The following is a 27,343-nucleotide window of genomic DNA, read 5'->3' as shown; positions in this document are numbered from 1 at the left end:
GTGTGTCCGTAATAATCTTTCCAGTACTTTATAACACGTCATGTCTGAACAAAACACTGCACTGCTGCACCTAGTTCCCTCTGCCCCCGAGGGGATTGGTAACAAACATGTGCTGAACCTGTCTGCTATTCAGAGGAAGTCCACATCCTCTGGGCTTATGTACGACGCAATGTTTCTAGGATCCCTGCCCTGCATAGCCCTTTTTCTTGGTTTTCCGTGACATCCCTTGACCTTGAAACGCATTGTAGGTTCTCCACTCAGCATACTGAGGAGTGGGGGGGGTGGGGTAGGCAGGTCCTGCTTCATATCCCATGATGGGGGCACGGGGGATTAAATCCCAGCAGACCCTGAGGAGAACGATGAGGGCAACCCATGGAATCATACCCACCTTGGCATACGTGCTGCTTCCTGCACACACATGGAGCCCAGTGACTCCTTCTAGAGGTCAGGATTTTTGTTTTCCAGGTAGCAGCGTGGAATTTGACTGGTGTGCCGTCTCCAGCATCCGTACCCTGCGGCAGCTCGGCAAGAAGACGGTGGTCGTAAACCACAATCCTGAAACCGTCAGCACTGATTTTGATGAGTGTGACAGGCTCTACTTTGAGGAGCTCTCACTGGAAAGAATCCTGGACATCTACGAACAAGAGGTAAGACAGCAACAGCTCTTCACCCAGAGCACTGTTACCAACTGGCCTTTTTAGTGCTCTCCTGCACTGTTATAATGACATCACATCTTCTGGGCTAAAGATCAAATATTTCAAATTTACATTCCTCACTCTTCTATTTCTGACAGTATCAAAAGTGACTAGTTTTTTTTTATTGGCTTGACTTTTCTTCCTCCTGTGGTGTATCCTGGTCTATGGAAAATGTCCCCAGTGCTTTCCTATTCAAAGCATGTATTAGAGATTCAGAAGCTTAATGTGATAATTATGGCTGCATTTTCATTTAGTCTCACCTATCACGATATTTCCTTTCTTCTACACACTTGAACCCTACATTCTCTGTGACGGAGCAGTCCCAATCAGTACTGGGCCCCGGTGTTATACAGCAATAGATCCATCTCCACCAGTACTATACTAAACACAGTGACAGACCCGTCCCCATCCCCATCCCCACCAGTACTATACCCCAGTGTTACACAGTGACAGACCCGTCCCCACCAGTACTGTACCCCAGTGTTATACAGTGACAGACCCCCAGTCCCCACCAGTACTGTACCTCAGTGTTACACAGTGACAGACCCGTCCCCACCAGTGCTGTACCCCAGTGTTATACAGTGATAGACCCGTCCCCACCAGTACTGTACCCCAGTGTTACACAGTGACAGACCCATCCCCACCAGTACTGTACCCCAGTGTTATACAGAGATAGACCCATCCCCACCAATTTTGTTCCCGTATTACAGTGACTGACCCATCCCCACCGGTACTGTATCCCAGTGTTATACAGTGACAGACCCCCAGTCCCCACCAGTACTGTACTCCAGTGTTACACAGTGACAGACCCATCCCCACCAGTACTGTACCCCAGTGTTATACAGTCACAGACCCATCCCCACCAGTATTGTTCCCGTATTACAGTGACTGACCCATCCCCACCGGTACTGTATCCCAGTGTTATACAGTGACAGACCAGTCCCCACCAGTACTGTACTCCAGTGTCATACAGTGACAGACCCATCCCCACCAGTACTGTACCCCAGTGTTATACAGTGATAGACCCCTCTCTACCAGTACTGTACCCCAGTGTAATACAGTGACAGACCCGTCCCCACCAGTACTGTACCCCAGTGTTACACAGTGATAGACCCGTCCCCATCCCCATCCCCACCAGTACTATACCCCAGTGTTACACAGTGACAGACCTATCCCCACCAGTACTGTACCCCAGTGTTATACAGTGATAGACCCGTCCCCACCAGTACTGTACCTCAGTGTTACACAGTGACAGACCCATCCCATCCAGTACTGTACCCCAGTGTTATACAGTGACAGACCCATCCCCACCAGTTTTGTTCCGGTATTACAGTGACTGACCCATCCCCACCGGTACTGTATCCCAGTGTTATACAGTGACTGACCCATCCCCACTGGTACTGTACCCCAGTGTTATACAGTGACTGACCCATCCCCACCAGTACTGTACCCCAGTGTTATACAGTCACAGACCCATCCCCACCAGTATTGTTCCCGTATTACAGTGACTGACCCATCCCCACCGGTACTGTATCCCAGTGTTATACAGTGACTGACCCATCCCCACCAGTACTGTACTCCAGTGTCATACAGTGACAGACCCATCCCCACCAGTACTGTACCCCAGTGTAATACAGTGACAGACCCGTCCCCACCAGTACTGTACCCCAGTGTTATACAGTGATAGACCCGTCCCCACCAGTACTGTACCTCAGTGTTACACAGTGACAGACCCATCCCATCCAGTACTGTACCCCAGTGTTATACAGTGACAGACCCATCCCCACCAGTTTTGTTCCGGTATTACAGTGACTGACCCATCCCCACCGGTACTGTATCCCAGTGTTATACAGTGACTGACCCATCCCCACCGGTACTGTACCCCAGTGTTATACAGTGACAGACCCCCAGTCCCCACCAGTACTGTACCTCAGTGTTACACAGTGACCGACCCATCCCCACCAGTACTGTACCCCAGTGTTATACAGTGACAGACCCATCCCCACCAGTATTGTTCCCGTATTACAGTGACTGACCCATCCCCACCGGTACTGTATCCCAGTGTTATACAGTGACTGACCCAGCCCCACCAGTACTGTACCCCAGTGTTACACAGTGATAGACCCATCCCCACCGGTACTGTATCCTAGTGTTATACAGTGACAGACCCATCCCCACCAGTACTGTACCCCAGTGACAGACCCATCCCCACCAGTACTGTACTCCAGTGTCATACAGTGACAGACCCATCCCCACCAGTACTGTACCCCAGTGTTACACAGTGACAGACCCGTCCCCACCAGTACTGTACCCCAGTGTTACACAGTGACAGACCCGTCCCCACCAGTACTGTACCCCAGTGTTACACAGTGACAGACCTGTCCCCACTAGTGCTGTACCCGTGTTACACAGTGACAGACCCGTCCCCACCAGTACTGTACTCCAGTGTCATACAGTGACAGACCCATCCCCACCAGTACTGTACCCCAGTGTTACACAGTGACAGACCCGTCCCCACCAGTACTGTACCCCAGTGTTACACAGTAATAGACCCATCCCCACCAGTACTGTACCCCAGTGTTACACAGTGACAGACCCATCCCCACCAGTACTGTACCCCAGTGTTACACAGTGACAGACCCATCCCCACCAGTACTGTACCCCAGTGTTATACAGTGATAGACCCCTCTCTACCAGTACTGTACCCCAGTGTTATACAGTGACAGACCTGTCCCCACCAGTACTGTACCCCAGTGTCATACAGTGACAGACCCCCACTCCCCACCAGTACTGTACCTCAGTGTTACACAGTGACAGACCCATCCCCACCAGTACTGTACCCCAGTGTTGTACAGTGACAGACCCATCCCCACCAGTACTGTTCTCCAGTGTCATACAGTGACAGACCCATCCCCACCAGTACTGTACCCCAGTGTTATACAGTGATACACCCCTCTCTACCAGTACTGTACCCCAGTGTTATACAGTGATAGACCTCTCTCTACTAGTACTGTACCCCAGTGTTATACAGTGACAGACCCATCCCCACCAGTACTGTACCCCAGTGTTATACAGTGACAGACCCATCCCCATAGTACTGTACCCCAGTGTTACACAGTGACAGACCCGTCCCCACCAGTACTGTACCCCAGTGTTATACAGTGATAGACCCCTCTCTACCAGTACTGTACCCCAGTGTTATACAGTGACAGACCTGTCCCCACCAGTACTGTACCCCAGTGTCATACAGTGACAGACCCCCACTCCCCACCAGTACTGTACCTCAGTGTTACACAGTGACAGACCCATCCCCACCAGTACTGTACCCCAGTGTTACACAGTGATACACCCCTCTCTACCAGTACTGTACCCCAGTGTTATACAGTGATAGACCTCTCTCTACTAGTACTGTACCCCAGTGTTATACAGTGACAGACCCATCCCCACCAGTACTGTACCCCAGTGTTATACAGTGACAGACCCATCCCCATAGTACTGTACCCCAGTGTTACACAGTGACAGACCCGTCCCCACCAGTACTGTACCCGTGTTATACAGTGATAGACCCCTCTCTACCAGTACTGTACCCCACTGTTATACAGTGACAGACCCATCCCCACCAGTACTGTACCCCAGTGTCATTCAGTGACTGACCTATCCCCACCAGTACTGTACCCCAGTGTTACACAGTGATAGACCCATCCCCACCAGTACTGTACCCCAGTGTTATACAGTGACAGACCCATCCCCACCAGTACTGTACCCCAGTGTTATACAGTGACTGACCCATCCCCACCAGTACTGTACCCCAATAATACACAATGACAGACATGTTTTCACTAGTACTGTACCCCAGTGTTACACGGCAATAGGCCTGTCTGCGTCAGTACTGTCGTCCAGCGTTACACAGGGACAGACCTATCCCCATAAGTAATGTTCCCCAGTGTTATACACAACAGTTCCATCCCCACCAGTGATATATAGTGACAGACCTGTTCCCACTGGTAGCGTGTTGCTAATTTTGAACAGATCAAGATTCAGTTTAACCTTCACTGAAGCTTGCAGCACCTCCCATGTTTTCCTGTCTCTCATTGACTATATGCCCTATATGATCTGTTGTGTGGGTTTGCAGTGCATTGAGCAGTGGGTTACTGAGCTATTGGAATTGTGACTCATTTTTCTCTCAGGAGTGCAGAGGGTCCATTATTTCAGTGGGTGGGCAGATTCCAAACAACCTGGCCCTCCCCTTGTACAAGTACGGTGTGAACATCCTGGGCACCAACCCGAAGCAGATCGACCGGGCCGAGGACCGCTCCACCTTCTCTGCGGTGCTTGATGAACTCCTGGTGTCCCAGGCCTCGTGGACAGCCGCCAATACCCTGGTAAGTAATCACAACAACATCTGACGGGAAGTCATGCGTGGTTAACGAGTCAGGCTCTCCGGGGAAAGTGCCCCTCCTGTTCTTGATCCCTAATACAGTAACTCATCAGTTCCCTACCAGCTCCCAGCCAGCAATCCCACCAGTCCCCTATTGTCTTTCTGTGTCCCTGCACCTTCTCTCTCCCACGCCTAGCAACTTCCCTTCGGTTATTTTTGTACTTAACCCGCACAGAGGGTAATTGAGTGGCCAGTTAACCTTATCCACACGTTACTGGGACGTGGAAGGAGACCATGGTATGCAGTGAAAACCCACTCGGTCGCAGGGGTATCGTGCAAACGGCACACGCAGACCGACCTGAGGTCAGGAGTGAACCCGTATTGGTGAAGTTTTGGGGAGGTAGCTTTACCAGCTATGCCATTGTATGGCCATGTTTATCCCTCCCCCACTGACCTCAGTGACACTCTCTGAACCCCTAATCTATTCCCAAATTTTAATCTCACTAACCCCTTTACTGAATCTGTATCTCACTGTTCTCTTCTACCTAATCGTTGTCACATTCCCAAATCCCTAATGTCACTGCTCTCCAGTCCCAAATCCCCAATCTCACTGCCCCTACTCTTGAATCCTTAATTTCTCTGCCTCCTTTTTTAATGTCACTCTGTCGATTGAAGCAGTCTACCAGTGAATCTGTAGTCGCCTGTTACTGATGAGGTGAGCCCTGCACTACTCCGTGCCAGAGAGATGCATGGTGTGGGCAAGTAGTCCTTTTATTGATCTGGTGTCTTTCCTTTACCAGGAAGATGCACTGTCCTTTGCGGAGTCTGTCGGATACCCCTGCCTGTTGAGGCCGTCTTACGTCCTAAGGTACGGTAACTGGTCTTTCTGGGCTTAGGATTCCACTTGGTGTATGACAGAGCTATTGGCTTCATTTTATGGAAGAAGCTGAAGATCTAAACCCTGGTGTGGAATAACAATTTAGTAAAGGTTGATTCTTAGTTTCTTAGTCTTCCTTCAGTTAGTCCTGACGAAGGGTCTCGGTCTGAAACATCGACTGCACCTCTTCCTAGAGATGCTGCTTGGCCTGCTGTGTTCACCAGCAACTTTTATGTGTGTTTCTTAGTATGCTTGCTTGTCAGTAGTCTTGAATTCATACAGCGTTGGAAACAAGCCCTTCAGCCCATCTGATCCATGCTGGCCAAGATGCCCATGTAAGATAGTACCAATTCAAAGTTCAAAATGAATTTATTATCAAGGTACACATATGTTACCATATTCTACGCTGAGATACGTTAACTGGCTGGCATCCACAGTAGAACAAATAAATACAACAGAATCAGTGAAAAACTCCACACAAAGACCGGCAAATAACCAATGTGCAAAAGACAATCTACACAAATACAATAATAATAATCATAGTAAAACATAATTAAATAAATAATACTGAAACCATGAGTAGTAGAGTCCTTGAAAGTGAGTCCATAGGCTGTTTAGTCAATTCAGTGTTGGGGTGAGTGAAGTTCTCCACGCTGGTTCGGGAGCCTGATGGTTGAAAGGTAATAACTTCCTGAACCTGATGGTGTGGGTCCTGAGGCTTCTGTACCTCCTTCCCGATGACGGCAGTGAGAAGAGAGCATGGCCTAGATGGTGGGAACCCTTGCTGCTTTCTTGTGGTAGTGCTGCTTATAGATGTGCTCACTGGTAGGGAGGGCTTTTGCTGTGATGGATTGGGCTGTATCCACTACTTTTTGTAGGTTTTTCCATTCTAGCACATTGGTGTTTCTATACTAAGCTGTGATGCATCTGGTCAGGATACACCGTGCATCTATAGAAGTTCGTCAAAGTTTTAGATGACATACGGAATCTGTGCAGAGCCTAAGAATTGGCAACGTTTTGCCCATATCCTTCTACCTGTCCTACCCATGTACCTGCCCAACTGTCTTTAGACATAAAACCATAAAATATAGGGCCAGAATATGGCCATTTGGCCCATCGAGTCTGCTCGGCCAGTCATCGTAGCTGATCCAATTTTCCTCTTAGCCTAATCTCTTGCCTTCTTCCTGTATCCCTTCTTGCTCTGACCAATCAAAAATCTATCAAACTCTGCCTTAAATATACATAAAGATCTGGCCTCCACAGCTGCCAGAGGCAAAGAATTCCACAGATTCACCACTCTCTAGCTGAAGAAATTCCTCCTCATTTCCTTTCTAATAGGACCCTCCTCTTAATGAGGCTGTGTCCTCTGGTCTTGGATTCTCGCATCATTGGAAACATCCTCTCCACATCCACTCTATCAAGGCCTTTTACTACTCAATAGGTTTTAATGAGGTCACCCCGCATTCTTCTGAATTCCAGTGAATACAGGCCCAGAGACATCAAACCCTCTTCATATGACAATCCATTCAATCCTGCAATCATTTTTGTGAACCTCCTTTGAACCTTCTCCAGTTTCAGCTCATCCTTTCTAAGATAAGGGTCCAGACCTATTCACAACAGTCCAAGGGAGGCTTCACCAGTGTTTTATAAACTTTCAACATTACATCCTTGCTTTTATATTCTAGTCCTCCTGACATGAATACTAACATTGCAGTTGCCTTCCTCACCACAGACTCAACCCGCAAATTAGCTTTTAGGGAGTTATGTACAAGGACTCCCAAGTCCCTTTGCACCTCAGTTTTTTGTATTTTCTCTCCATTTAGAAAATAGTCTACCCTTTCATATCTTCTACCAAGGTGCATGACCATACACTTCCCAACACTGTTCTTGTGGTAGCTTGATAAGCAGCCTCATGTGTGGCATCTTGTTAAAGGCCTTCTGAGAATCCAGTTAACGCAACATCAACTAATTCTTCATCTATCCTGCTTGTTACTTCTTCAAAGAGTTCCAATAGATTTGTCAGACAAGATTTTACCTTGAAGAAACCGTGCTGGCTACGGCCTATTTTATCATGTGCCTCCAAGTACCCTGAGACCTCAGCCTTAATAATCAACTCCAACACCTTCCCAACTACTGAGGTCAGATTAACTATTTTCAGTACAGGTCCATAATCCCTTATCTGAAATCCTTGGGGCCAGTTGCATTTCGGAATTCAGAATTTTTCGGATTTCAGACCCCGCCCCCCCCACCCCGCTGATACCAAAAAACACGTATGCTCGAGTTCTTTATTTAACCTGTCCTAGTGCAGTGGACTTTAGGACCCGGCAGCGCACCAAACCTATGCACATCCTCCTGTATACTTTAAATCATCTCTAGATTACTTATAATACCTCATACAATGTAAATACTATGTAAATAGTTGTTATACTGTACTGTTTAGGGAATAATAGAACATAGAACAGTACAGCACAGTACAGGCCCTTCGGCCCACAATGTTGTGCCGACTCTCAAACCCTGCCTCCCATATAACCCCCACCTTAAATTCCTCCATATACCTGTCTAGTAGTCTCTTAAATTTCACTAGTGTATCTGCCTCCACCACTGACTCAGGCAGTGCATTCCACGCACCAACCACTCTCTGAGTAAAAAACCTTCCTCTAATATCCCCCTTGAACTTCCCACCTCTTACCTTAAAGCTATGTCCTCTTGCATTGAGCAGTGGTGCCCTGGGGAAGAGACGCTGGCTATCCACTCTATCTATTCCTCTTAATATCTTGTATACCTCTATCATGTCTCCTGTCATCCTCCTTCTCTCCAAAGAGTAAAGCCTTATCTCCCTTAATCTCTGATCATAATACATACTCTCTAAACCAGGCAGCATCCTGGTAAATCTCCTCTGTACCCTTTCCAATGCTTCCATAGTGAGGTGACCAGAACTGGACACAGTACTCCAAGTGTGGTCTAACCAGAGTTTTATAGAGCCGCATTATTACCTCACGACTCTTAAACTCTGTCCCTCGACTTATGAAAGCTAACACTCCATAAGCTTTCTTAACTACCCTATGTACCTGTGAGGCAACTTTCAGGGATCTGTGGACATGTACCCCCAGATCCCTCTGCTCCTCCACACTACCAAGTATCCTGCCATTTACTTTGTACTCTGCCTTGGAGTTTGTCCTTCCAAGGTGTATCACCTCACACTTCTTCGGGTTGAACTCCATCTGCCACTTCTCAGCCCACTCCTGCATCCTATCAATGTCTCTCTGCAATCTTTGACAATCCTCTACACTATCTACAACACCAGCAACCTTTGTGTCCTCTGCAAACTTGCCAACCCACCCTTCTACCCCCACATCCAGGTCGTTAATAAAAATCACAAAAAGTAGAGGTCTCAGAACCGATCCCTGCGGGATACCGCTAGTCACAACCCTTCAAACTGAATGTACTCCCTCCACCATGACCCTCTGCCTTCTGCAGGCGAGCCAATTCTGAATCCACCTGGCCAAACTTCCCTGGATCCCATGCCTTCTGACTTTCTGAATAAGCCTACCATGTGGAACCTTGTCAAATGCCTTACTAAAATCCATGTAGCTCACGTCCACTGCACTACCCTCATCTATATGCCTGGTCACCTCCTCAAAGAACTATATCAGGCTTGTTAGATACAATCTGCCCTTCACAAAGCCATGCTGACTGTCCCTGACTATCCTGACTACCTTTTTTGAACAAGGGGACAACATTCGCCTCCCTCCAGTCCTCCGGTACCATTCCTGTGGACAACGAGGACATACAGATCCTAGCCAGAGGCTCAGCAATCTCTTCCCTCATCTCTTGGAGTAGCCTGGGGAATATTCCGTCAGGCCCCAGGACTTATCCGTCCTAATGTATTTTAACAACTCCAACACCTCCTCTCCCTTAATATTAACTTGCTCCAGAACATCAATCTCACTCATATTGTCCTCACCGTCATCAAGTTCCTTCTCATTGGTGAATACCAAAGAGAAGTATTCATTGAGGACCTCGCTCACTTCCACAGCCTCCAGGCACATCTTCCCACCTTTATCTGTAATCGGTCCTACCTTCATTCCTGTCATCCTTTTGTTCTTCACATAATTGAAGAATGCCTTGGGGTTTTCCTTTACTTTACTCGCCAAGGCCTTCTCATGCCCCCTTCTTGCTCTTCTCAGCCCCTTCTTAAGCTCCTTTTTTGCTACCCTATATTCCTCAATAGACCCATCTGATCCTTGCTTTCTAAACCTCATGTATGCTGCCTTCTTCCACCTGACTAGATTTTCCACCTCACTTGTCACCCATGGCTCCTTTACCCTACCATTCTTTATCTTCCTCACCGGGACAAATTTATCCCTATCATCCTGCAAGAGATCCCTAAACATCGACCGCATGTCCATAGTACATTTCCCTGCAAAAACATCATCCCAGTTCACACCTGCAAGTTCTAGCCTTATAGCCTCATAATTCTCCCTTCCCCAATTAAAAATTTTCCTGTCCTCTCTGATTCTGTCCTTTTCCATGATAATGCTAAAGGCCAGGGAGCGGTGACCACTGTCCCCCAGATGCTCACCCACTGAGAGATCTGTGACCTGACCCGGTTCATTACCTAGTACTAGATCTAGTATGGCATTCCCCTTAGTTGGCCTGTCAACGTACTGTGACGGGAATCCGTCCTGGACACACTTAACAAACTCTGCCCCATCTAAACCCTTGGAACTAATCAGGTGCCAATCAATATTAGGGAAGTTAAAGTCATCCATGATAACAACCTCCTGTTATTTTTGCACCTTTCCAAAATCTGCCTCCCAATCTGCTCCTCTGTATCTCTGCTGCTACCAGAGGGCCTATAGAATACCCCCAATAGAGTAACTGCTCCCTTCCTGTTCCTGACTTCCACCCATACTGACTCAAAAGAGGATTCTGCTACATAACCCACCCTTTCTTTTGCTGTAATAGTATCCCTGACCAGTAATGCCACCCTTCCTCCCCTTTTCCCCACCTGTCTATCCCTTTTAAAGCACTGAAATCCAGGAATATTGAGAATCCATCCCTGCCCTGGTGCCAGCCAAGTCTCTGTAATGGCCACTACATCGTAATTCCTTGTATATATCCAAGCTCTCAGTTCATGACAAGAAAAAAATTTGTTTCCATCAAAAACATTCAATAAAACATAAAAATATACAGCTTCAAATGAACTGAATCAAACACATGATAAATGACTTATTGGAATAAATGTAGAACGTCACTGTCACTATAAAACTTAAGTAACTTGTCTTTCTGTTTATTTAAATCATATACAGTGGTACTTCTGACACCATATTCTTCAGTCAGATGCCACACAGACAGACCACGATCAAGCTTCTGCAATAACTCCACTTTCTGCATTATTGATAATGAAACAGATGCTTCCTTTTCTTTTTCTCATTGTTATCCATAGGGGTATCTGCAGCTCTTTTTGCCATTTTCACAGTGAAATTAAACACAAAGTCAACAGTGAACACAAAATATCAGCAAACAGCAATTGCACGTGTAACTAGTACGAGCACTGAGCCACAACTGACGTCTGGCGGCCTCTGCTCGTGCTGCCACGTCACACCTGAGTGATGTCAGCTGTTGGCGAAAAGAACGTTGTTTCTTGGAGCTTTTTGGATTTCAGAATTTTAGATAAAGGAATGTGCACCTGTACTATTATCTGCCTTTCCTATGATATGTCTTGTATTTAAATATAAGCAGCTCAGGATACTAGTCGCACCATGTTCAACCTTTTGACTTAGTTTGAGGTCTTACCAACATCTACCTCCACAACCTCACCACTAACTGTTCTGCCATTCTGATTCCCATCCCTCTGCAACTCTAGTTTAAACCCCACTGTGCAGCATTAACAAACCTTCCCACTAAGATATTAGACCCCCTCCAGTTCCGGTGTAGACCTTCCCTTCTATACAGGTCTCACCTTCCCTGGAAGAGAGTCCAATGATCCAAAACTCTTTTGCCCTCCCTCCTACACCAACTCTTTAGCCACATATTAAACTGCATAGTCTACCTATTTCTGGCCTCACTAACATGTGGCATGGGTAGCAATCCGGAGATCACAACCCTGGAGGTCCTGCCCTTTAACATAGCACCTCACTCCCTGAGCTCCCTAAGCAGAACCTCTTCACTCATTCCACCATGTCATTGGTAACTACAAGGACCACGACCTCTGGCTGTTCACCCACCCATTTAAGAATGCTGAGGACTCAATCCGAGATATCCCGGAGCCTGACATCCGAGAAGCAACATACCATCCCGGAATCTCGTTCTCACCCACAGAACCTCCTGTCCATTCCCCTAACTAATGAATCCCCTATCACCACAGTGTGCCTCTTCTCCTCCCTTTCCTTCTGAGTCACAGAGGTGGCCTCTGTGCCAGAGATCCTGTGACTTTCCTCTGCCAGGTCATCCCTCTGACAGCATCCAAAGTGATATTCCTGTTGTTGAGGGGGATGGCCACAGGGGTACTCTGCACTGGCTCCTTAACCCCTTTCCCCTTCCTGACTGCCACCCAGTTTCCTGTCTCCTGCACCTAGGGTGTAACTACCTCTCTGTATGTCTTATCTATCACCCCCTCAGCCTCCCGAATGTTCCGATGTTCATCCAATTCCTGCTCCGACGCTTTAATACGGTTTGTTAGAAGCTGCAGTTCGATGCATTTCTCGCAGTTGTAGTCATCAGAGACACTGGACGTCTCCCTGCCTTCCCTCACACAAGAGATATATATATATATATATCTTCCCCCCCCCACCTCTCTCCCCCCCACCTCTCTCCCCCCCACCTCTCTCCCCCCCACCTCCCCCCCACCTCTCTCCCCCCCACCTCTCTCCCCCCCACCTCTCTCCCCCCCACCTCTCTCCCCCCCACCTCTCTCCCCCCCATCTCTCCCCCCCTATCTCTCCCCCCCTATCTCTCCCCCCCTATCTCTCCCCCCATCTCTCCCCCCCCATCTCTCCCCCCCCATCTCTCCCCCCCCATCTCTCCCCCCCATCTCTCCCCCCCCATCTCTCCCCCCCATCTCTCCCCCCCCATCTCTCCCCCCCATCTCTCCCCCCCATCTCTCCCCCCTCTACCTCTCCCCCCCCACCTCTCCCCCCCTCTACCTCTCCCTCACCCCCCTCTATCTCTCGCAGTTGTAGTCATCAGAGACACTGGACGTCTCCCTGCCTTCCCTCACACAAGAGATATATATATATATATCTTCCCCCCCCCACCTCTCTCCCCCCCACCTCTCTCCCCCACCTCTCTCCCCCACCTCTCTCCCCCCCACCTCTCTCCCCCCCACCTCTCTCCCCCCCACCTCTCTCCCCCCCATCTCTCCCCCCCACCTCTCTCCCCCCCACCTCTCCCCCCTATCTCTCCCCCCATCTCTCCCCCCCATCTCTCCCCCCCCATCTCTCCCCCCCATCTCTCCCCCCCATCTCCCCCCCCCATCTCTCCCCCCCATCTCTCCCCCCCCATCTCTCCCCCCCATCTCTCCCCCCTCTACCTCTCCCCCCCCACCTCTCCCCCCCTCTACCTCTCCCTCACCCCCCTCTATCTCTCTCTCACCCGCCCCCCCCCCCAACCATCTGCACAGAGGATTTTGGACAGATCATGAAGATTGTTCTGGTTCAAATGCAGAGAATAACATTTAGAGCTTTAGACCTACGCTTCCCAGGCTCTGTCAAATCCAGCTTTGATCTCATGGATTTGAAGTCATGAGTTAATAAACTCAAGTCCTTGAGTATGTAGGACTAATTTGGTGCTATTTAAGGAGCCAACAAGGCTGTTGAATGGTAAAAGCTCAGTGATTTCTGTGTAAACAATTTTTAAAATGTTTTTGATGAAATCCATACTAAGCTGTGACTGGCTACACAGGACGTTAATGAGATTCCAAAGTACAAATTGATAAAATTGAGACACACATAGGTTCATGTACATTTCCATCCATTGTCAATGCTGAAGGATTTCATTACACACTTCTTATTGAACATAGAACACTACCGTACAGTACAGGCCTTTCGGCCCATGATGTTGTGCCAACTTCTTAACCTACTTGAAGATAAATCCAACCCTTCCCTACTGCATAACCTTTCATTTTTCTATCACCCGTGTGCCCAGCTAAGGGTATCTGCCTCTACCGCCACCCCTGGCAGGGCGTTCTATGCACCTACCTCTCTGTGTGGGGATAAAAAACCTCTGACATCTTCCTTATACTTTCCTGCAATCACCTTAAATTTATGCCCCCTTGTATGAGCCATTTCCGTCCTGAAATGTTAACTTCAGTAGATGCTGAGAACTTGTAGGACAGCTATGGACATCCACTGGATCTGAGATTGCCTTCAAGTCTTAAGTGTTGCTTCTGGCATGTGTGCTTCAGACAGGCTGCGCCAAAGGGCAGAAACATCCAGCTATCATAGACCATGGTAATCGGTTTGTTATTTTCACATGTACTAAGGTACAGTGAAAAACTTTGTTTGCGTGTCATCCATACATCATGTAAGTACATTGAGGTAGTGCAAGGGAAAGCAATAACAGAATGCAGAATAAAATGTTACAGTTACAGAGAAAGTGCAGTACAGGGAGGTAATATGGTGTGAAATCTAACAAGGTAGATGGTGAGGTAAGATTAGATTATGAGAACACTCAGTCCTCGTTTATTGTCATTTAGAAATGCATGCATGCATTAAGAAATGATACAATGTTCCTCCAGAGTGACATCACAGAAAAACAGGACAAACCAAAGACTAACACTGACAGAACCACATAATTATAACATATAGTTACAGCAGTGCAAAGCAATACCATAATTTGATGAAGAACAAACCATGGGCACGGTAAAAGAAGTCTCAAATTCCCGAGTCGATCGACTCCCGAGTCCCCGATAGCGGCGGCAAAAGGGAGAAACTCCCTGCCATAAAACTCCAGGCACCGACAACTTGCCGATGCCTTGGAAGCAGCCGACCACAGCCAACACTGAGTCCGTCTGTCCGAAAACTTCGAGCCTCCAATCAGCCCTTCCAATACAGCCTCCCAAGCGCCATCCTCTGCCGAGCGCCTTCGACCTCATCCGGCCGCCGAAACAAGCAAAGCCGAGGATTTGGGGCCTTCCCTGGAGATTCCGGACCACACAGTAGCAGCGGCAGCGAAGCGGGCATTTCAGAAGTTTCTCCAGATGTTCCTCTGTACTCTCACATCTGTCTCCATCAAATCAGAATTGTGCACGGTCCCCTACTTGACAGATAACAGACATCACCACCGAAGTGGCCGCGCGCGCTGTGTCGTGCTGCCATCTTCTCCTCCTCCTCAATCTTAGTATACAAGGGAACTGTTCAATATCATATAAAAGCAAGGTGGAAGCTGTCCTTGAGTCTGGTGGTAGGTTTTTATCTTCTATCCATTGGAATTATGGTGAAGAGTGAATGTTCAGGGTGGGAACAGGCTTTGAAGATCCCTGTTATATAACACCAGTTTATAAATAAAGAACCAAAACAATTAAACAAGAAATATTATCTTTGCTATGTACAACCTTGGTCTGATTGCAGATTAAATTCATCCTCTGATCCCTTTAAACCTCTGCCCTCTACTAGTAAATACCTCTGTTATAGGGCAAAGTTTTCTGCTATCTCCCTGTACAAATACTTGGGTGTTCACCTTGACAACAGACTTGACTGGAAATCTAACTGCTTACAAGAAGGGGATGAGCAGACTCTATTTTTCTAAAGAAGATGAGGTCCTTTTATGTGTGCAGCAGGATGTTGGAGATCTGTGTAGCGAGTGCAGTCTTTGTGGCTTCATTATGGGAGAGCAGCATCAGTGCTGGTGATGCAAAAAGACTAAAAAAAACTCATCAAAAAGGCTGGATCCGTCCTTAGCTACAACTCTGACTCTTTTGAGGTGGAGGGGAGGTCACTAAACAAACTGTTATCCATTATGGACAATTAGGCACATCCTCTCCATGACCTACTGAATAAGCAGTGGAGCACCCTTTCAAGCAGACTCTTTCAGCTCCCCGTCACAAGGATTGTTACAGAAAATCTTTCCTACCAAATGCAATAAGCACATACAACAGTTCATCTCTGTGTGACAGGAGAACACACATCATAGTACAATAGTCTATGTTTCGTTGTTTGGTACATTATTATTGCATATTGGTAAATTATGATGAAGGTTGAGAGGGGATCTGATTGAAACATATAAGATTATTAAGGGATTGGACACGCTGGAGGCAGGAAGCATGTTCCCGCTGTTGGGCGAGTCCAGAACCAGAGGCCACAGTTTCAGAATAAGGGGTAGGCCATTTAGAACGGAGTTGAGGAAAAACTTTTTCACCCAGAGAGTGGTGGATATGTGGAATGCTCTGCCCCAGAAGGCAGTGGAGGCCAAGTCTCTGGATGCTTTCAAGAAAAAGATGGATAGAGCTCTTAAAGATAGCAGAATCAAAGGTTATGGGGATAAGGCAGGAACTGGATACTGATCGTGGATGATCAGTCATGATCACAGTGAATGGCGGTGCTGGCTCGAAGGGCCGAATGGCCTACTCCTGCACCTATTGTCTATTGTCTATTATTATTGTGTATATTATTATTTTGTATTTATTATTAGTTAAGTCTGGACACTGCTAAGTGTGTTTTTAAATGTTGCTGCTGTAACAAAAGAATTTCTCACTTGGGATCAATAATGTATTCTTATTCTTATTAAGCCACTTTAATTTTGCATAAACCATGATCAGGAGAGCTAGGTAGGAGTGTTAGTGCCAGATGTGGGCACATTGGGAGGAGTTGCTGAATGATCTCAGGACTGGTCCCTGAGCCCCAGTGCCAACGCGGAGACGTTTGGTGTTGATATTTGTTTGTTTTCTTCCAGCGGCTCAGCAATGAATGTGGCGCACGATGCCGGTGAGATGAACAGGTTCCTGGCGGAGGCTGCCCGCGTATCTCAGGTACTTGTTCTTGGTCTGGCCCTCCCACTTCTCCTCCTCCCTGTGCTCTTCGTGGTGCTACAATCAGTCAGCGAGAACAACCCGCAGCTTTGCTTGTTTGTGCCCAGAATGTGTCAGAAGTGATTTTCTCTGTGAAATTATTTGTTCTGCCCAGTTCTGAAGAGGTCTTCAGCAATTGTTTGGTAAAATGAGACTCACAAAATACAGGCAGCTGGCTAAAGCTCCAACCTACCTGCACCTTCCTTGTAGCCGGTGGAAGTCTAGAATTCTAAGTACTGCTAGAAGCAGAGGTTATCAGGAAGACTTGGTTGAAGGGAAACAATCCAGGCAATCAAACAGTATTTGGGAGGCAAAGATGCAGGTGAAAGGAGAGTTGTGGGAGTGCCCAGAATACTGGATAGTGTGTTACCTGGAGAGGACCTGTCAGTGGTGATATTCCCAAGTGCTGCTGCCCTGCTTCTCCTTGGAGAAGGGTTTGGAGGTGCAATAGGCATTGACTAGTGAGTTCAATAGCTTCCATATCTGCAGCCAATGATAGGAGATAGGATGTCGACGGTGGTGGATGGTTTGCTGATCAAGGCCCTGTCCTAGTTTAGACTCCGTATTAGGCCTGACCAGTGTCTTATACAACTTCAACATAACATCCCAACTCCTGTACTCATTACTATGATTTATGAAGGCCAATGGGCCAAAAGCTTTCTTTACAAACCTGTCTGCCTGTGACACCACTTTCAAGTAATTGTATCCGCATCTCCTTCTGTTCTACCGCACTTCTCAGTGCCCTCCCACTCACCATGTAAGTCCTACCCTAGTTTGTCCTCCCAAAGTGCTACGCCTTACACTTGTCTGCGTTAATTTCCGTCTGCCATTTTTCAAACTGGTCCAGATCCTGCTGAAAGCTTTGATAGTCTCCCTAGTTGTCCACTATGCTCTCAATCTTGGCATCATCCACAAATTTGCTGATCCAATTTCCCACATTATCATTCAAATTGTTGATATAGAATGGTAGAGAATGTATGTGGCTTTAGTAAGATCTGTGTTGGACTATGGAAATATAGCATATGGATCAGCAGCTAGGTCTCTTATAAGGAAACTTGATGTGATTCAGGCTCAGGCTTTGAGAGTGTGCAGTGGGGCTTTTTAAAACATCACCAGTATCAGCCCTACAGGTAGAAGTGGGAGTCATGCCTTTGGAACTAAGAAGGATGCAATTGATGGCAAACTACTGGGCTAATTTGCAGGGACACAATGATTCTCACCCTGCAAAAGGAGTGTTGCAGGAGTGCTGGGAAAATGGGAGGTTTCAGAGGGATAACTTTAGTCAGCTAGGGAATGTTATTGCGAAAGAATGTGGAGTATTTGATCTGAGGATAAGTCCTTCAGTAGTTTATCTGGTTGTAGCTCCATGGAAGATTGTATGGCCTGACATAGACTGGCATTTGTTAGAGGTAAAAAGGAAAGGAAAATATAAAACTGATTTAGTAAGTGCGTTTAACTGTCATGTGATGGAAAAGTATAGTGGTTATACTCAGATTTATACGGATGGTGCTAAGGAACCTGAAACAGGAGTGACGGGGCTTGGGGTGGCTATACCAGCAAAAGAAATTGGAATTAGCAGAAGAACATCTGATAAGTTAGGGGTGTTTACAGTGGAGATGCTGGCAGCGTTGGTTGCATTGTGATAGGTGGAGAAAGCTAGACAAGTCAAAGTGTTGATATGCTCAGATTCATCCTCAGTTCTAGCAAGTTTAAGGTCTTTTCACTCAAACAGTTGGCAAGATATACTTTATGAAGTCCTTCAGTCAGTCACAAGAATTGTAAATCAGGGAGGTCAAGTAAATTTTTTATGGGTTCCAGCACATGTAGGGGTGAAGGGGAATGAGAGGGTGGATGAGTTGACAAAGAGGGTGTTAAAGAAAGAAGATATAGAAATGTACATTGGTATCAGTAAAGCAGAGGTTAAGTGTGTAATCTGGGAAAAAAATCAACCAAATGGGGCAAGAAAGATGGGACAGGGAGGGGAAAGAGAGGCATTTATATCAAATACAAAAAAGTGTTGCAGGTACTAGGGTGGGTAGTGGATACAGAAGAGAGGAAACTATGTGGATTAGGTTAAGGCTGGGGCACTGTGCATGAAACAAAACATTGAAAATGATAGGGAAACACCAGACAGGATTGTGTGAGGAATGTCAGGAAGAGAAGTCAATAGAACATGTAGTTCGGAGTTGCAGGAAGTATGGGATATAGACAGAGATGATGATAATCAATCTAAGGGAATTGGAGGTGCAGGAATTCACATTAAAAGGGTTGCTGGGCATGGGTGAGAGAGCACAGGTCAGGGTATTTTTAGCTTTCTTACGGGATACAGGGGTTTTTTATAGGATATGGGATATGATGGATAAACAGGAATAGGGTACTAGGATGACCAAAGATGGGAGGATAAAGTGTAGGTTAGGGTATATGTGTGTGTGTGTGATTAGGTGAAGGGAATTAAAATGTAAGTCTATTGCACACTGTGGAGCAGAAAGTGGCGGTAATGCACCATTAAGCTGGGAGCCAACCGCTGTAGGACAAGACGGTGAAGAAGAAGATTGTTGATATAGATGACCAGCACCATTCCCTGCAGCACACCTGCTAGTCACAGGCCTCCAGTCAGAGAGGCAACCATCTACTAACACTCTCTGGCTTCTCCTGCAAAGCCAGTATCTAATCCAATTTACTACCTCATCTTGAATGCCAAGCAAGCGACTGAACCTTCTTGACCAAATACCCATGTGGGATGTTGTCAAAGGTCTTGTCCATGTAGACAACTTTCACCGCTTTGTCTTCATCAACTTTCCTGGTAACTTCCTTGAAATACTCTAAGGTTAGTTAGACATGACCTACCATGCACAAAACTATGCTGACTATCCTTAATCAGCGCCAATCTATCTAAATACTTCGTCTTTCTTAAACACCAGAATAACATTGGCTATCTTCCAGTCCTCTGGAATGTCACCTGTTGCTAAGGATGATTTAAATATCTTTCTAGGGCCCCTGTAATTTCTGCACTTGCCTCCCATGGGGTCTAAGGGAACAGCTTATCAGGCCCTGGTAGTTTATCTACCCATTTGCCCAAAGATGGCAAACACCTCCTCCTCTATAATCTGTATGTGGTCCATGACCTCACTGTTGCTTTGCCTCACCTCTGTGGACTCTGTGTCAATCTCCCAAGTAAACAAAAAATTCATTTGAGGTCTCTCCCATCTTGGCTCCATGCACAATGTCCGGAGGACTAATTTTGTCCCTATTTATCCTTTTGCTCTTAATGTATCTGTAGAAGCCCTTGGGATTCTCCTTCACCTTGTCTACTAGAACAACCTCACGCCTTCTTTCAGCCCTCCTGATTTCATTCTTAAGTATTATCTTGCATTTCTTATACTCTTCAAGTACTTCATTTGCTCCTTTCTGCATATACTCTTTTTTTTAAACCAGGGCCTCAATACTTTTCAAATACCTAGGTTACTTAAACCTATTATCATTGCCTTTTATTCAGACAGGAACAAACAAAGTCTGTTTTCTTAATATTTCACTTTTGATTGCCTTCCACTTACCGAGTACACCTTTGCCAGAAAACAACCTGTCCCAATCCTCACTTCCCAGGTCCTTTCTGATAGCATCAGTATTAGCCTTTCTCCTATTTAGAATCTCAACCCGCGGACCATATCTATTCACCTCCATAATTATGTTGAAACTAATGACATTATGATCACTAGATGCAAAGTGTTCCCCTAACCAAAGGGTGGTAAATCTGTGGAATCTATTGCCATAGATGGCTGTGGAGGTTAAGTCATTGGGTATATTTAAAGTGGAGGTTAATAGGTTCTTAATTAATAAGGGCATCTAAGGTTATGGGGAGAAGTTAGGAGAATGGGGTTGAGAGGGATAATAAATAGCAGACCAGACTCAATGGGCTGAATGGCCTAATTCTACTTGTTTATCTTAATGTTTTATGGTCTAAACCAAATACATTCTGAATTGGGCCAACTGAATCTTCTGAAGCCCTTGAATTATAACCATATAGCAATTACAGCATGGAAACAGGCCATCTTGGCCCTTCTAGTCCATGCTGAACTCTTACTCTCACTTAGTCCCACCGACCTGCACTCGGCCCATAACCCTCCATTCCTTTCCTGTCCATATAGCTATCCAATTTAACTTTAACTGACAACATCGAACCTGCCTCAACCACTTCTGCTGGAAGCTCATGCCACACAGCTACCACTTTCTGAGTAAAGAAGTTCCCCCTCATGTTACCCCTAAACTTTTGCCCTTTAACTCTCAACTCATGTCCTCTTGTTTGAATCTCCTCCACTCTCAATGGAAAAAGCCTATCCACGTCAACTCTATCTATCCCCCTCATAATTTTAAATACCTCTATCAAGTCCCCCTTCAACCTTCTATGTTTCAAAGAATAAAGACCCAACTTGTTCAACCTGTTCCGAAGAATAAAGACCCAACTTGTTCAACCTGTTCCGAAGAATAAAGACCCAACTTGTTCAACCTGTTCCGAAGAATAAAGACCCAACTTGTTCAATTCTGAAATAACTGCAGATAAATAATGTTCCCATATCGAGGATCACAACTAGAGCATCCCCCACTCTCAGTCACATTGTGGGGGTTGGTGGAAGTCCTGAGGGTGCGTTGCAAGATCAAGAAAGATGAAGCATCACTCTGTTCCATCCAGTCCTGCCACTACTGCCCAGGAGATGACTGCACAACCGGTAGTTGCCATTAGTCTTCAGCTGAGGCTCTGTCCTCCCTGGTTGCTTCATAACTCTGCTGAGCTGGACACTCTACCCTGGTTGAAACTTGGCACTGCTGATGCTCGCCCTTTAGAGATACTCATTGCTGAGGAGCTGGAACGAAGCTGGAGAACGGGCCTGGCACTGGAGAGGGGATACTCCCATTCTCAGCTAACTGTTTGACAACACACGGTAAGAATCGATGCTGCTCACACAAACACATCTCTTCTGTTTCCCGCAGGAACATCCAGTTGTCATCACTAAATTTGTTGAAGGTGCCCGAGAGGTTGAAGTTGATGCTGTTTCGAAGAACGGAAAGGTAAGAAAGTGACTGACTGAATCAGTGTGAAATCTATGCATAATAGCGATGGCCTGGTAGCTTAGCGGCTATCATGGTGCTGTTACAGAGCCGGCAGCCCAGGTTCAATTCTCACTCCAGTCTGTAAAGACTTTTTATGCTCTTGTCATGACCGTGATGGATTTCCTCCTGATCATTTGGTCTCCTCCCACATTCCAAAGACGTACGGGTTAGTAGGTTAATTGGTCACAATTGGGCAGCTCGGGCTCTTTGGGGCAAAAAAGCCTGCTACTGTGCTGTATCTCTAAATAGAAAGTTTTGTTTTACTTGTGAATGCTGCTTATCAGGATTAGATCTATAATTAGGTTGTGGAATAGTTCGGTGTTGAGGTGAATGAAGTTATCTACGCTGGTGCGGGAGCCTGATGTTGAAGGGTATTAATATGGTCAGCGAGAAGAGAGCATGGCTTGGATGGTGGGGGTCCTTGATGATGGACGCTGCTTTCTTGTGGCAATGCTTCTTGTAGATGTGCTCAATGGTGAGAGGGCTTTTCCTGTGATGGACTGGGCTGTATCCACTTCTTTTCCGCTGCTTGCTTCATTTAAAAAAAAAAAATTCTATATCTGTCTGTTTCCATCTATCACCTCTGCCTTCCAAATCCATCCCATACCCTCCTCCACCTGGCTCCATCGGCCTTCATCCCTCACACCCCTTCAGTTCACCAATCACCCCTCCCCATCTCTTCCTACTGGCCATAACTCTCTCACTCCTCAGAACTAAAGGTATCAACAATTCTGTCCCCCAAACAAATGCAGATCGACCCTTTGAATTCTTCTGTTAGATTGTCTGGTCCTGTTCAAGAGGTAGTTGTAGGCTTTCGACCCAACAATGATCTATACTTCTAAGTCAGTCTTGTTTGCAACTTGGTGGGGGGGCGTGGGGTTTGGGGGAGTCTGGAGGTTGCAGTACTGTTCCCATTAATCTGATGCTTTTCTTTTTCTGGGCAGTAGAGGTCAGGGGTTTGGGTACTGCTGTATGTAGGAGCTGCACTAACTGGATATCGGCGGTGGAGAGAAAAAGTGTTCAGGTACATGAGAGAAATATATGAATGAAGGATGGATGTTATCAACTGCTTTATTCTGGGTGATATCAAGTTTCTTGAATGTTGTTGGAGCAAATGGAGAGGGTTCCATCACCATCCTGACATGCCTTGCAGTTTGAGGAAAGGCTGGGGGCTATCAGGAGGTGTGTAACTTGGCCAAGGGGACTCGAACCGTCACCTGCACTTCCAGCCACAGTGTGTACCTTTCTGATCTGGTTGAGTCTTTGGTCAATGATGACCCCTCCCCCTGCCCCCCCCCCCCCGCAAGATACTGATGTTGACAGATTGAGTGATGCCTTCATTAGCATCCTTCTTTAACTTTGTATCTCCGGAAAATGCATTTTATTAATCTGCAGTGTCAAAGATAAGAGGTTAGATACTGTCCTGTTGGAAATGGTTAGTGTCTGGCACTTCTGGGGTTAAATATTAGCTGGCAATTATCAACCCATATCTGTGCCTACGCCTTTACTGTAAGCAGGCATGAGCTGCTTCATTTCCTAAGCAATATACAGCATGGAGACATGCCCTTCATCCCTCTGGTCCATACCAACCAGGATTGTTTATCCAAACTGGACCCATTTGCCTGCATTTGGCTCACGTTCCTGTAAACCTTTTCAATCCATGTATGGTCCAACTGTCATTTAAAAACAGTTGTACCTGCCTCAGCCAGTTCCTCTGGAAGTTTATTCCACATACATTCCATCCTGCGTTTAAAAAAAAACAACTTGCCCTCCAAGTTCTTATTGAATCATTTCCCCCTTACTTTAAACCTCTGTCCCTAGTTCTTCATTCCTCAACCCAGGGAAGAAGATTGAGTGCATTCACCCTGTTTATGGCCCCCATGAAATTACAAAGTTCTACAAAATCACCTCTCAGTCTCCTATGCTCCAAGGAATAAAGTCCTAGCCCATAGTGCCAAGCTGATGTTACATGCAGAAACTTCTGGCACATTGCCTGTAGTGCTGTCCCTTAATTCTTTAAACTCCACCCATAATAAAAAAGATGTGCAATTATTATAATAATGCTGATATTCACTGCCAAATGAAGCAGCAGGTGATTTTTATATAACCAGGGCAGTGAGATGTTTCACAGGAGAGCACCAGCTTAGCACCAGTGGGATGGTTATGAGAACACATGACTTTAGACGATACGTTTTGAAATCCTCGCAGATTCAGTATTTGGATAGTAGATGGTTACAATAACAATACTATTGAAAATGATGTTATATTTTCAATTGTCCTTTGAAAAGATTAATATTAATAATTTTTGAACAGTTTTTTGAGAATAAATCTCATTTATTTCAATCTGTCTCATTTTTAATAGTAAAATAATGAATACATATAAACAGCAGGACACATTATCTTTCCTTCAAAAAGTCTAGAGTTATCATCACTAATTCTTTAATTACTGATATCCACTCAAAATTACCGTGGCGCACCAGAGAATTATTTTAGAAGATAATACACCAATTCAGGCACAGACTCTCAAAAAAGTTTGCCACCCCTGTCCTAGCCCGTCCAACCTCTCCATATAATTCAGTCCTGCGAGTCCTGGCAGCATCTTTTTTAGTCTTTCCTACAGCGTGGTGACCAAACTGAACAAAATATTCCAAGTGCAGTCTCACCAGCATGCTGCTGTCTCTCAATCTGTATACTCCATTCCCTGAATTATGAATGTCAGTGTTCCAAAGGCCAACTCCAACTTTCAGTGAACCATGTGCTTCTACTCCAAGATCCCTCTGTTCTACAGCACCTCCCAGTGCTCTGCCATTCACTGCGAAAGACCTACTTGGATTTGGCTTTCCAAAATGCAACACTTCATACTTACCCGAGTAAGACTTTAGGCCACTTACTCAACTGCATCATCATTAGCCACGGGTGAAGTGCCTGTAGACTGGAGGACAGTGAACGTTGTGCCTTTGTAATTTTTGGTAGCCACCTTCATTGTCCACTACACCACCAATCCTATTGTCATTTGCAAGCTTACTTGAATGTATGTACAATGTTACTCATATTGTGATATAGTTGGCAAACTGCAACGGGCCCAGAGTAACCCATGAGGCACGCCACTGGTTAAGTCCTCCACTATCACTCTGCTCTCTACCATCAAGCCGGTTGTGTATCCATTTAGTTAGTTCCCCCTGGATTTTATGCAACCTAATCTACCAGAACAGCCTACCATTTGCAACCTTCTCAAAGGCCTTACTGAAAACTAGCTCTACCACACTGCCCGCATTGACTTTCTTAGTCCCATCATCAAAAAACTCAATCAAGTTGATGACATGATCTCCTGCACACAAATCCATGCTGACTACCCCTAATTGACCCATCTTTCAACATGTATATCTATCTTATCCCTTAGAATCCTCTCCAGTAACTTACTTACAGGTGTTTAGACTTATTGATCTGTAGTTCTAGGCATTTTCTTTGGCACCCTTCTTAAATACAGGCACAACATTCATTGCTCTACAATCTAATGGCAGTTCACCCATGGCTAACAATGATGCCGATATCTCAGTCAGGGCTTCCGCTATTTGTTTTTGAGCTTCCCATAGTGTTCTTGGGTATACCTAGTCAGGCCCTAGAAATTGATCAGCCTTCATACCTTTTAAGACATTCAGCACCTCGTCTGTGAACCCAACTGAGCACAGTATTAACATCTTGAATAACAAACAAGATTATATTGTGCCCCCTTGTAAATTACAGACTAGATTGCAATGCCTTATACTGTCACGGTCATAGAATTAGTAACAGGCAGCCATCGATCCCAGGGTGTCATGGGTTTGCGTCTCTGCTGGACTGTGTCCTCTCCAAGGCACAAGCCTGGCTGAGAACGTTTGAAGAACCAACTGTTGCCCATGAAGCAGGCTCCCCCTCCCCACGTCACTGACGTAGTCAAAGAGTCCAAGGGAAGGGCAAGCACCGATACAGCTTGGTACTAATGTCGTCACAGAGGTTGCCAGAGTGAAGTTGTAAACAACATCAAACTGCCTTAGGGACCCCAGCTCCGGATTTCTTCTTCAGGGCTTATGCCGAAGCTTTTCCCATGGCTGGGTATGGCCGCAAGGCAGCGCAGAGGTTTCCTTCTCCTAGGTGGACTGCCGTCCAAGGCTGATGAGCCCCACCTGCCCAAAAGTCATAGAATTATACAGCACAGAAACAGGCAAATCAAGATGCCTATGTACACTATTTCCCTATATTTGGCCCATATCCATCTCCTCCTTCCCTATCCAAGTCTCTGCCAAAATGCTTTAGATATGTTATAGTGGTACCTGCCTCCGACACCTCATCTGGCAGCTCCTTCCATTGACCCACAAACTTATGTGTGAAAAACTTGTCATTCAGATCTCTTTCCACTTTCTCCCCCTCACTTTAAACTTATCTAATCTAGTTTTAGACTCCCCTACCTTTGGAAAAGGACTGTGGCTATCTACCTTGTCTAGGTCTTCATAATTTTTTAAACTTCTGTCAAGTCATCTGTCAGCCTCCTGTGATCCAGTGTGAACTATCTAATCAAACTATCCTTGTAACTATGATTTTCCATTTCTAGCACAAAACACATCTTTAGTGTGGTGATCAGAACAGCATCCAATACTCCAAGTGTGACCAATCTAATATCTTTTAGAACTACAACATGCTATCCCAGCTCTTTTACTCACTAGCCCTGCCTATGAAAGGAAGCAAGGTAAACATCCTATCCACCTGAGGCGTCATTTTCAGGGAGCTATGAACTGGTACCATAAGGATCCTCTGACATTGATGCTTCTAAGATCCCTGCTCTTTACTGCATGTGCCCAGTCAATATTAGACAATCCAAAGTTCATTGCCAAGTCTTGTCTGATTAAACTCCAACTGTCTCCACTCTCTCTCAATCTCCCTGCTAACTTATGTCCCTCCATTGTTAAGCAACCATCCTTACTATCTACAATTGCACCATCAAACCATCATCAGCAGACTGTCAGACCACCAACATTTTCATTCAAATCATTTATACACAGGACAAATAACTAATGCCCTAGCACCAAACCCTGCAGTACATCACCGGTTATAGAGTTCTAGTCTGAAGCAACTCTCCACCAGTACCCCCTAACTTCTATCACAGTCAATCCAATTCTGTATCCAGTTTGCCAAACCACCTTGGATGTCATGTATCCAGAGTTTCTGGGCCAGTATGATCTTGTCTCCTGTCCATAACCGCATTGTATACTGCCTTAAACTACAGACCTGTACTCAGTGAAGTT

The 27,343-nt window shown here is 46.0% G+C and overlaps 1 protein-coding gene across 1 annotated transcript in view; it reads left to right on the top strand.

The window, feature by feature from the left end:
• Positions 1-27,343, top strand: part of cps1 (carbamoyl-phosphate synthase 1, mitochondrial) — a 196,535-nt gene that overhangs the window by 129,922 nt on the left and 39,270 nt on the right. The window contains exons 25-29 of the mRNA XM_063051500.1: positions 466-647; positions 4,883-5,077; positions 5,874-5,941; positions 16,844-16,919; positions 21,945-22,022. Coding sequence (XP_062907570.1) covers positions 466-647; positions 4,883-5,077; positions 5,874-5,941; positions 16,844-16,919; positions 21,945-22,022 — 599 coding nt within the window. The remainder of the gene's footprint in view (positions 1-465; positions 648-4,882; positions 5,078-5,873; positions 5,942-16,843; positions 16,920-21,944; positions 22,023-27,343) is intronic.

The sequence above is a fragment of the Mobula hypostoma genome, chromosome 6 (assembly GCF_963921235.1).
Source record: "Mobula hypostoma chromosome 6, sMobHyp1.1, whole genome shotgun sequence".
Lineage (NCBI taxonomy): Eukaryota > Metazoa > Chordata > Chondrichthyes > Myliobatiformes > Myliobatidae > Mobula > Mobula hypostoma.
The sequence above is the reverse complement of the archived record's forward strand: the minus strand, read 5'-3'. Positions and strand labels throughout refer to the sequence as shown.